This window comes from Portunus trituberculatus, unplaced genomic scaffold (genome assembly GCF_017591435.1).
Source record: "Portunus trituberculatus isolate SZX2019 unplaced genomic scaffold, ASM1759143v1 PGA_scaffold_205__4_contigs__length_1045770, whole genome shotgun sequence".
In the NCBI taxonomy this organism is placed as follows: domain Eukaryota; kingdom Metazoa; phylum Arthropoda; class Malacostraca; order Decapoda; family Portunidae; genus Portunus; species Portunus trituberculatus.
Genome location: NW_025541373.1, coordinates 124803 through 137500, shown reverse-complemented (window position 1 = coordinate 137500; position 12698 = coordinate 124803). Strand labels below are relative to the sequence as shown.

Below are 12698 nucleotides of genomic sequence, written 5' to 3'. Positions count from 1 at the left end.
ACACATTTGAAGGAAGAGAAAGACTGTCAATACTGCAAGAAAAAAACAATACAGGTAGTGTGTGTGTGTGTGTGTGTGTGTGTGTGTGTGTGTGTGTGTGTGTGTGTGTGTGTGTGTGTGTGTGTGTGTGTGTGTGTGTGTGTGTGTGTGTGTGTGTACTTACTAGGCCAGCTGCTCCATGCCAATGCCCACCAGCCTGCCAATAATAGCCCCCATAGCTAGTGAAGGGATGAACAGACCACAGGGAACCTTGAGACCAAAGGTGAACACTGTTGCCACACACTGTGAGGTATTCTGGAGAGAGAGAGAGAGAGAGAGAGAGAGAGAGAGAGAGAGAGAGAGAGAGAGAGAGAGAGAGAGAGAGAGAGAGAGAGAGAGAGAGAGAGAGAGAGAGAGAGAGAGAGAGAGAGAGAGAGAGAGAGAGAGAGAGAGAGAGAACAGCTTTACACAAGGTCCAATGAGACTGTGTGCATCTAGAGGTCAGGAATATTGTACATACAGCATGGCATTATATAAACAGTGCAATGTATATCAAATAATGTTATCTTTCACTCTTTTTCCATGATAAATAAAAAAATGTGAAAAATACAATGGAAAATAAAAAAAAAATAAATAAATGAGAATATATGAACTGATTAGAACTATGGAGAGACGAGACATTGACACACCTGGTATGACCTCACAACCACAACACTGTCCGAGTTAACATAAGCAATATTCAACGTAAGGTAACCTCACTCAATCTAGGCAAATTATAGTTAACCTAACCTAACCTAACATAAGCAATATTCAATGTAAACTAACTTGACCCAATCTAGGCAAACTATACTGAACCGAGCCTATCCTAACCTGACCTAACATAAGCTCACCTAATCTAACCCAGCCTAGGCAGGAGGCAGTGGTGTAGTGGATAAGATGGTGGTGGTGGTGGTGGTGAGATCAGGCAGACATCCACGCGTAGGTTGAAATCCCACCACGTACCGTCTTGAAGCTTTGCCATTTGTTGCGTGGTTTAAAGTTAGCTACGTCACCATGATACCCAGGTTCTAGGAGGTTACACTAAAGATGTGCTTGGGTGGTGATATGTGCCCTAATATGCCCACCACTATGAATAAAATTGCCTGCGCCGCTAGTGGGTGGAAACTGAACTGCGCTTCCCACACATACTCTTTAAGTGTGTCTACAGGTCCTATAGGTCATTAAAAAAATAATATTAATAATACCTATCTTAACCCAACCCAACCTAATATTAACCTTACTTTGCCTATCCTAACCTAACCCAACCTAATCTAACCAAATCAGTCAACACTCAAAGGGAAAACTCAATCTGCACGCCTAACACTTGACCTTAAATTAACTAACCTAACCTAACCCTGCTTACCCTGCCCTAACCAAACATCAACTAAATCAATCAACACACAGGGGAAAACTCAATCTGCATGCCTGACGCTTGATCTTTATATAAACTAACCAAGTCTAACCCTGCTCAACCTAACCTAACCTAACCCTGCTTACCCTGCCCTAACCAAACGTCAACTAAATCAATCAACACTCAGAGGGAAAACTCTATCTGCACGCCTGACACTTGATCTTTATATAAACTAACCAAGTCTAACCCTGCTCAACCTAACCTAACCTAACCGTGCTTACTCTGCCCTAACCAAACATCAACTAAATCAATGAACACTCAGAGGGAAAACTCAATCTGCATGTCTGACAGTTCATCTGCAAATAAACTAACCAAGTCTAACCCTGCTTAACCTGCCCTTTTCAAACGTCAACCACCATATTCAACCTAATCTAACCATACTTAACCAAACCAATGAACACTCAAAGGGAAAACTCAATCTGCACGCCTGACGCTTAACCTTTAAATAAACTAAACTAACCTAACCCTGCTTAACCTAACCTAACCAAATGTCACTTAAATCAGTCAACACTCAAAGGAAAAGCTCAATCTCCACGCCTGATGCTGCCTTGCCTTGTGACTTTCTCTGACTAATAAAAACACGAATACTAAATTTAGAATACTTGAGCAAAGAGAAATGTCCGACAGGAATACTTCAATACACATCAATGACAAATTTAGAAAACTAGAACAGAGAAAAGATAAACAGGAATACTGGAATAAAAACTAATACTAAATTTAGAACGCTGCCTGCCTGTCACTTTCTCTGACTCTAATAACTTGTCGCTCCTGAATGCCACGGCCTTTGTGTTCAGGAGATTTGGAACAATTCGATGAAAACCAACACTCGCAAAGAGAACTTCACTAATGATAGTAACAATGATAGCAGTGATAACAATAAAAATGGCAGCAAACAACACTCAAAGGGAAAACTAAATCAATCTAACTCAAGAGGATTGGGGGAAAATAATGCCAACCCAACTCAAACCAACCAAAATCAATGTTCATCGCTCCTAAGTCTTCAATTCCTGCATCCTGTCCCCTCGGTTAATGCCATTCTTGTATCATCAATTATCTAACCCAACCTAACCTAACTTAACCTAATCACACCTAATCCAGTTCTGCTCCCCTTGTCTTACCTTGAATATTAGGGCCAGCGCCAGCAGCCACACAGCACGCACCACCCCTGGGCCAGCCGCTGCGATCTCGATGGCTGTGTTGGCGCTGGTGAAGTTACGCTGGTAGTCACTGTGGAGATAGCAAGGTAGTATGGTGATGGTGGTGGTGGTGGTAGTAGTAGTAGTAGTAGTAGTAGTAGTAGTAGTAGTAGTAGTAGTAGTAGTAGTAGTAGTAGTAGTAGTAGTAGTAGTAGTAATAGTAGTAATCACTTGAAATAAACAGACAAACAGAAAGATATATAAACACACACACACACACACACACACACACACACACACACACACACACACACACACACACACACACACACATTTAGCAGCATTTCACTACATGGACAAAGAAATGACAAAGAAATTGATAAGTACTAAAATAAGACCCAGATTGGAATATGCAGGAGTTGTGTGGACCCCCCATAAAAAGAAACACATACAGAAATTGGAGACTACAAAAAATGGCTACAAGAATGATTCCAGAATTTAAAGGGATGACATATGAGGAGAGACTAAAAGCTATGGATCTACCAACCCTGGAACAGAGAAGGGAGAGAGGGGATCTGATACAAGTTTATAAATTGATCAACGGAATGGACTAAGTGGATAATGAGAAACTAATCCTGAGAGAAGAATATGACATCCGAAGCACAAGATCGCATAGTAAGAAACTGAGGAAGGGAAGATGTCTGAGAGATGTTAAAAATTTAGTTTCCCACAATGACGTGTTGAGACTTGGAACAGTTTGAGTGAGGATGTGGTGTCAACAACGAGTGTGCACACTTTTAAAGAAAAATTGGATAAGTGTAGATATGGAGACGGGGCCACACAAGCACAAAGCCCAGGCCCTGTAAAACTACAACTAGGTAAATACACACACTGAATGGTGGAGAAGTGGAATGCATTGAGTGAAGTTGTTACAGCAAATAATGTGTTGAACCTTCAGGAAAAATTAGATAAATGGAGACATGGAGACAGGACACTATGAGCCCCACTTGAACCCTGTACAATACAACTAGGTAAATACAAACCCTTGAATTAAATGTTAACAGTATAAATTGTATATAATTATTTTACTTTTTTACAAATATAGCCGTGATGGCGGGGCTGATGTTAGCAAGAAGTCCCAACACACACACACACACACACACACACACACACACACAAGCCAGAGGACCGGGTTCGACGGTGGAGATATTTGGGTGTGTCTCCTCATGTAGCCCTGTTCACCTAGCAGTGAGTAGGTACGGGATGTAGATTGAGGAGTTGTGACCTTGTTGTCCCGGTGTGTGGTGTGTGCCTGGTCTCAGGCCTATCCGAAGATCGGAAATAATGAGCTCTCTCCGTAGGGTATCATCTGGCTGTCTCGTCAGAGACTGCAGCAGATCAAACAGTGAATATGAATTACACACACACACACACACACACACACACACACACACACACACAGGTCGCCTCTATCTGTTCTCTACCAACACTGCAGCAGAGAAGAAAAGAGGCGACCTGTTGACCATGTACACAATAATGAATAATATGGAGCTTCCTGATAGGATGGACCTGCTGAGGAGGGACACAAGGGACACAAGAGGACATGGATTAAAACTCAGAAAAGACGACTACAGAATAGACTTCAAGAAAAACAGCTTCCCACATAGAGTGATAGACATATGGAACGGACTGGACAGAGAGGTGGTGTGTGCAGACTATACACAACTTTAACAGAAAATTAGACACTGTGAGATACCGAGACAGGACAACATGAGCATAGGTTCCTCTCCTGTAAAATACAACTAGGTAAACACACACACACACACATACACTAGCAAACACAGACTCACCACAAGCTATCAGTATTAGCCACACCACACTGGGAGAACAATAAATAGATGAGGTTTGAGGTGTTCATCCTGGTGTAGGGGTTGTGGTAAGCTATGGCGGCAGTGATGAGAGTCACAACCACCACCTCCAGGCGCGGGTACTGCCCCAGCATGGATGTCTTGCGGTAACGACACCATCGGATGTTAAACTTGATAAACAGGGTGCCGATGATGCCCTGTGGGGGGGAGAGAGAGAGAGAGAGAGAGAGAGAGAGGAGAGAGAGAGAGAGAGAGAGAGAGAGAGAGATAAATTAGCAGATATGTACAGCCCTCTTTCCTACATCAAATAAGATAGATAGACAAAAGGACTGATAGAGAGATAAAGAAGATAGATAGATACATATAGAGAGATAGATAGAGAAAAGGACTGGTAGAGAGAAAAAGATCGATAAATAGAGACAAAAAGAGATGCAGCGAGAAATTAATCATGTTTTAAGAAATTGGAAAGAGAGAGAAAAGGAGAAAGAGAGAAAGAGAGAGAGAGAAAAACAGAGACAGACATATATGGGTATTCCTTTTACCTGTTTTAGCATCACTGATATGTGCTCTGACTCACCCCAATGATCCCCAGCAAGGTAAGCGTTCTGACTCACCCCAATGATCCCCAACAAGATGAACGGCACAAGCTCTATAAATATCCACGGTTTGTTGTATTCCACGTAGAACAGCACCAGATGTTCGTTGCCAAAGGGGTTGATGGAACGCAGCACAAACGCAGCAACCAGCGCAGCGAAGAACGACCGCCACAGTGTCTTTAGTGGGAAGTAATACGAGGCCTGCGGAGATTAGAATGCGGTGGTTAGGTTAGGTTAGGTTGAGAGAGAGAGAGAGAGAGAGAGAGAGAGAGAGAGAGAGAGAGAGAGAGAGAGAGAGAGAGAGAGAGAGAGAGAGAGAGAGAGAGAGAGAGAGAGAGAGAGAGATTGCTAGCCTATGTTGGATTAGGATATGTGTGGGGAGAACATACTTCTAACCTAACCTAACCTAACCTAACCTAACCTTACACCTTTGCACGACATCTTTGCCTATAGTTACTAGAGGGAGGAGGGCTGGCTAAGGTTAGGAGGTGGAGGAGGCACACCCTTCCTAATACCCTAACCTAACCTAACCAGCCTAACCTAACCTAACCTGATACAGTAGCAGTGGGTGAAGGAGTCAGGATGTCAGGGCAGGTGGAGTGCTAGGTTAACCCCTTCAGTACTGGGACACACTTTTACCACGATTTCTTAGTACCATTAGACCATTGTATTGACATTAGGAAGGGTCTATGGAGATCAGATTAATGGCCACAGTCTTCACTCTTTCAATCTCCCACACAAGTTTCTGAAGCTGTATAGAATGACCAAACAGTAACCACAATGAATATGGAAACGTGTCCTGGTACTGAAGGGGTTAAAGGCAGGTTCACAGGTGTATATATGCGGCTGGCAATACTAGCTGCTACAAGGAGATGACGGTGTAGTGGATAAGGTGGGGATCGGGCACACGTAGGTTCGAATCCCACCACGTACGGCCTTAAAACTTTGCCATTTGTTGCATGGTTTAAAGTTAGCTACATGTCACCATGATAGCCAGGTTCTAGGTGGTTACACTAAGGATGTACTTGGGTGGTGATGTGGGCCCTAATATGCCCACCACTATGAATAAAATTGCCTGCGCCACTAATGGGTGGAAGAAAAGGACTTCCAATACCCTTCAAGTTACCTACAGGTGCTATAGGCTAGGAAAAAGAGAGAGAGAAAAACAAATAAATAAATAGATAAATAAAATAAATAATGAAATAACAATAATGAAAAAGGACAAAACTCTACTGACTGCAACACATTCACACACAGCAGCTGGGAAGTAAGGGCTGGTTGGCTGCCATTTGTTATAAGAAAGTGTTGAGTAGTGGTAAATGATTGAGAGTACTGGTTAACCCTTGCATTAGAGAGGTGGACAGAGTAGTGGTGAATGATTGAGAGTACTGGTTAACCCTTGCATTAGAGAGGTGGACAGAGTAGTGGTGAATGATTGAGAGTACTGGTTAACCCTTGCATTAGAGAGGTGGACAGAGTAGTGGTGAATGATTGAGAGTACTGGTTAACCCTTGCATTTGAGAGGTGGACAGAGTAGTGGTGAATGATTGAGAGTACTGGTTAACCCTTGCATTTGAGAGGTGGACAGAGTAGTAGTGAATGATTGAGAGTACTGGTTAACCCTTGCATTAGAGAGGTGGACAGAGTAGTGGTGAATGATTGAGAGTACTGGTTAACCCTTGCATTAGAGAGGTGGACAGAGTAGTGGTGAATGATTGAGAGTACTGGTTAACCCTTGCATTTGAGAGGTGGACAGAGTAGTGGTGAATGATTGAGAGTACTGGTTAACCCTTGCATTAGAGAGGTGGACAGAGTAGTGGTGAATGATTGAGAGTACTGGTTAACCCTTGCATTAGAGAGGTGGACAGAGTAGTGGTGAATGATTGAGAGTACTGGTTAACCCTTGCATTAGAGAGGTGGACAGAGTAGTGGTGAATGATTGAGAGTACTGGTTAACTCTTGCATTAGAGAGGTGGACAGAGTAGTGGTGAATGATTGAGAGTACTGGTTAACCCTTGCATTAGAGAGGTGGACAGAGTAGTGGTGAATGATTGAGAGTACTGGTTAACCCTTGCATTAGAGAGGTGGACAGAGTAGTGGTGAATGATTGAGAGTACTGGTTAACTCTTGCATTAGAGAGGTGGACAGAGTAGTGGTGAATGATTGAGAGTACTGGTTAACCCTTGCATTAGAGAGGTGGACAGAGTAGTGGTGAGAGAAGGAAGAAAGTGTTGCACAGTGAGGGTGGGGGAGAAGAGGGGAGAGAATGCATACAGTAAGAAGGAAACACTACACAAGCAGGAATATTTTGTCTAGCCTGCCACAAGTAAGCCTGCCACACACACCTCCTCCAGGCTGAAGAGCACTCCTCCAATGGGCGCTCCGAAGGCCACAGACACGCCCACAGCAGCAGCGGCGGACAGCACCTCTCTCTTCTTGGCCTCATTCTTGCCATATTTCGGAAACATGTACGAGAGGATGTTACCTGAGAGAGAGAGAGAGAGAGAGAGAGAGAGAGAGAGAGAGAGAGAGAGAGAGAGAGAGAGAGAGAGAGAGAGAGAGAGAGAGAGAGAGAGAGAGAGAGTTATCAGTTTGGTATAAAAAATGTGAATATTATTACAACCTTTACTCTCTCTCTCACACTAAGAGAGAGAGGGGATCTGATACAAGTTTATAAATTGATTAACGGAATGGACCAAGTGGATAATGAGAAACTAATCCTGAGAGAAGAATATGACATTAGAAGCACAAGATCGCATAGTAAGAAACTGAGGAAGGGAAGATGTCTGAGAGATGTTAAAAAATATAGTTTCCCACAAAGATGTGTTGAGATGTGGAACAGTTTGAGTGAGGAAGTAGTGTCTGCAAAGAGTGTGCATAGTTTTAAAGAAAAATTGGATAAGTGTAGATATGGAGACAGGGCTACACGAGCATAAAGGCCAGGCCCTGTAAAACTACAACTAGGTAAATACACACACACACACACACACACACACACACACACACACACACACACACACACACACACACACACACACACACGGTAGCTCAGTGGTTAGAGCGCTGGCTTCACAAGCCAGAGGACCGGGGTTCGATTCCCTGGCCGGGTGGAGATATTTGGGTGTATCTCTTTTGACATGTAGCCTCTGTTCACCTAGCAGTGAGTAGGTACAGGATGTAAATCGAGGAGTTGTGACCTTGTTGTCCCGGTGTGTGGTGTGTGCCTGGTCTCAGACCTATCCCAAGATCGGAAATAATGAGCTCTGAGCTCATTCCGTAGGGTAACGTCTGGCTGTCTCGTCAGAGACTGCAGCAGATCAAACAGTGAACACACACACACACACACACACACCCTGTCCCTGTCACTCACCTATGCAGCAAGCGACATGCACAAGAGGCCCTTCCTTGCCAAGAGACAGGCCGGCAGACACAGCTAGAATCATTCCCAGTGACTTGATGAGCAGGGTCCACTTGCCAAGGTAACCACGGATGATGAAGCCACTCAGAATTGTCTTAATCTGGAGGAGTAGAAAGGTGTGATGGGAGGTGATGTGACTCAGAATTGTCTTAATCTGGAGGTGAGAGAGAGAGAGAGAGAGAGAGAGAGAGAGAGAGAGAGAGAGAGAGAGAGAGAGAGAGAGAGAGAGAGAGAGAGAGAGAGAGAGAGAGAGAGAGAGAATGTAGGATATATCAAAAACACAAAATAGAGCCATGTCACACACACACACACATACACACACACACACACACACCCAACACACACACACCCACACATACATAAGGAAGTTGGAGAGACTACAAAAAATGGCTACAAGAATGATCCCAGAACTTGAAGGGATGACATATGAGGAGAGACTAAAGGCTATGGATCTTCCAACATTGGAACAGAGAAGGGAGAGAGGGGATCTGATACAAGTTAATAAATTGATAAATGAAATGGACCAAGTGGACAATGAGTATCTGATCCTGAGACAAGAATATGCCAGTCGAAGCACAAGATTGCATAGTAAAAAGCTGAGAAAAGGAAGATGTCTGAGAGATGTTAAAAAATATAGTTTCCCACAAAGATGTATTGAGACGTGGAACAGTTTAAATGAAGAAGTAGTGTCTGCAACGAGTGTGCACACTTTTAAAGTAAGACTGGATAAGTGTAGATATGGAGACGGGGCCACACAAGCATAAAGCCCAGGCCCTGTAAAACTATAAATAGGTAAACACACACACACACACACACACACACACACACACACACACACACACACACACTCTCTCTCTCTCTGTTGGTCTCTATATCTCTCTTTCTTAACCCAACCAAACAACACAAACACACACACACTCTCTGTCTGTCTGTCTGTCTGTCTGTCTCTCTCTCTCTCTCTCTCTCTCTCTCTCTCTCTAACCATAACACACACACACACACACACACACACACACACACACACACACACACACACACACACACACACACACACCTCAGGAATCCCCGAGCCACACGCATAGGGGGCAAACATCATGACCAGCGACGCAGCGAGGGAGGCGAACAGCAGCGACCACAGCACATAGAAGATATATGACACTATGTAGCCTCCTGCGCCTCGGGAGAGTCACCAAACGCCTCAGGCCACAGGAAGAACTGGCGGGGAGAGAGAGAGTGTGGAGTTACATTAGGAAGGAGAGAGAGAGAGAGAGAGAGAGAGAGAGAGAGAGAGAGAGAGAGAGAGAGAGAGAGAGAGAGAGAGAGAGAGAGAGAGCTGACAGTTATGAAGGGAGTGAGGGAGTGAGTGTAGCAGCCTTGGTCAGTGTGAGTGGTGGGGACACATGAGGAGATGCAGAGAAATATAATCTTTGTTTGTGTTTTCTGACCACCACTCTACACTCTGGTCTAATTGCACACAAGTCTTAGTTAAGTTAGGCTAGGTTGGGCTGGGCTGGGCTGGGCCACGTTGCATTAACCCCTTCAGTACTGAGGCACACATTTTTACTTTGAGATTTGTGTACGATTAGACCATTTTATTGACATTAGGAAGGGTCTATGGAGATCAGAAGATTAATAGCCACAGTCTTCACTATTCTAACCCCTTCAGTACTGGGGCACATTTTTTACCTTCAGATTTGTGTACGATTACACCATTTTATTGACATTAGGAAGGGTCTATGGAAGTCAGAAGATTAATGGCCACAGTCTTCACTATTTTAACACCTTCAGTACTGGAACACATTTTTACCTTGAGATTTGTGTATGATTAGACCATTTTATTGACATTAGGAAGGGTCTATGGAGGTCAGAAGATTAATAGCCACAGTCTTCACTATTTTAACCCCTTCAATACTGAGACACATTTTTACCTTGAGATTTGTGTACAATTAGACTATTTTGTTCACATTAGGAAAGGTGTATGGAGGTCACAAGATGAATGGCCTCTCACCATTAATTCAAACCCCACCCAATGGTTTCTGAGGCTATAGAAAACCACAAAATAGTAAATAGAGTGAATATAGAAACCTGGCATGGTACTGAAGGGGTTAAAGTAAGGTAAGGTAAGGTAAGGTTAGCTTAGGTTAGGTTAGGTTAGGTTAGGTTAGGTTAGGATTAGGTTAGGTTAGGTTAGGTTAGGTTAGGTTAGGCTGGCTTACTGAAAAGGTTAGTTAAGGATAGGTTAGGATAGCTCACATGGGCTAGGTAAGGGCAGTCTGGCTTACATGGATTAGGTAAGGTCAGTCTGGCTTACATGGGAGCAGTTGTTTGGTCCATAGATGGTCTCATTGGATGACCAGCAGCACTGTTCCTGGTTGAACCAAAACGCTTGCTGGCAAACACCGAACCGCAGGTCACTCATCCAGCTGGTGCCAATGTCAATCATGCCCGCCACCGCACCTACACCACACACACACACAGAGAGAGAGAGAGAGAGAGAGAGAGAGAGAGAGAGAGAGAGAGAGAGAGAGAGAGAGAGAGAGAGAGAGAGAGAGAGAGATCATTAGTATAGATCAGTGTGTGATGAGAGAGAGAGAGAGAGAGAGAGAGAGAGAGAGAGAGAGAGAGAGAGAGAGAGAGAGAGAGAGAGAGAGAGAGAGAGAGAGAGAGAGAGAGAGAGAGAGAGAGAGAGAGAGAGAGAGAGAGAGAGAGAGAGAGAGAAACAATTATTTAGTTATATTGTGTTGTATTTTAAAATATTTTGCCCTAACAGATGACAAACAAATTTATTGAGTTTCTACTCTAGAATAGTTAATAAAGTACAAGAGAGAGAGGGATGGATTGACTGTATTTATTTAGATTTAAAAAAGGCGTTTGATAAAGTGCCACATGCAAGATTACTATGGAAGTTAGAGGAGAAGGGTGGCTTAAAAGGAAGCACATTGAGATGGATAGAAAATTACTTGAGGGGGAGAGAAATAAGGACGATAGTTAAAGATATGAAGTCCAAGTGGAGAGCAGTAGACAGCGGAGTGCCACAGGGGTCAGTATTGGCACCAATACTTTTCTCGTATACATAAACGACATGCCAGAGGGAGTGAACAGCTACATAAATCTGTTTGCGGACGATGCGAAACTGTGCAGAGTCATTAAACAAAAAGAGGATTGTGAAATACTACAGGAAGACTTAAACAAGATCTGGAAATGGAGTAAAAAATGGGAGATGGAATTCAATGTGGACAAAAGCCATGTCATGGAAATGGGAAAAAGTGAAAGACGACCAGTGGGAATCTATAAGATGGGAGATGGAGTAGAACTAGAAAAAGTAAAAAAGGAAAAGGACTTGGGAGTGACAATGGAAGAAAACAATCAACCAGTAAGCCATATTGATAGAACTTTCAGAGAGAAATATAATTTGTTAAGGAATATTGGATTAGCATTTCACTACATGGACAAAGAAATGATGAAGAAATTGATAAGTACTAAAATAAGACCTAGATTGGAATATGCAGGAGTAGTGTGGACCCCTCATAAAAAGAAACACATAAGGAAATTGGAGAGACTACAAAAAATGGCTACAAGAATGGTTCCAGAATTTAAAGGGATGACATATGAGGAGAGACTAAAGGCTATGGATCTACCAACCCTGGAACAGAGAAGATAGAGATGGGATCTGATACAAGTTTATAAATTGATTAACAGAATGGATCAAGTGGATAATGAGAAACTAATCCTGAGAGAAGAATATGACATTAGAAGCACAAGATCGCATAGTAAGAAACTGAGGAAGGGAAGATGTCTGAGAGATGTTAAAAAATTTAGTTTCCCGCAAAGATGTGTTGAGACTTGGAACAGTTTGAGTGAGGAAGTGGTGTCAGCAAAGAGTGTACATAGTTTTAAAGAGAAATTGGATAAGTGTAGATATGGAGACGGGGCCACACGAGCATAAAGCCCAGGCCCTGTAAAACTACAACTAGGTAAACACACACACACACACACACACACCCGGTAGCTCAGTGGTTAGAGCGCTGGCTTCACAAACCAGAGGACCGGGGTTCGATTCCCTGGCCGGGTGGAGATATTTGGGTGTGTCTCCTTTCACGTGTAGCCCCTGTTCACCTAGCAGTGAGTAGGTACGGGATGTAAATCGAGGAGTTGTGACCTTGTTGTCCCGGTGTGTGGTGTGTGCCTGGTCTCAGGCCTATCCAAGGATAGGAAATAATGAGCTCTGAGCTCACTCCGTAGGGTAACGTC

General features: G+C 43.4%; 1 protein-coding gene across 1 annotated transcript in view; it reads right to left on the bottom strand.

The window, feature by feature from the left end:
* The window catches only part of LOC123500347 (H(+)/Cl(-) exchange transporter 4-like), a 40138-nt gene that overhangs the window by 14191 nt on the left and 13249 nt on the right, over positions 1 to 12698 (bottom strand). Inside the window, 9 exon segments of the mRNA XM_045249050.1 lie at positions 164 to 282; positions 2548 to 2656; positions 4416 to 4630; positions 5048 to 5230; positions 7375 to 7514; positions 8400 to 8547; positions 9502 to 9629; positions 9632 to 9662; positions 10759 to 10904. Coding sequence (XP_045104985.1) covers positions 164 to 282; positions 2548 to 2656; positions 4416 to 4630; positions 5048 to 5230; positions 7375 to 7514; positions 8400 to 8547; positions 9502 to 9629; positions 9632 to 9662; positions 10759 to 10904 — 1219 coding nt within the window.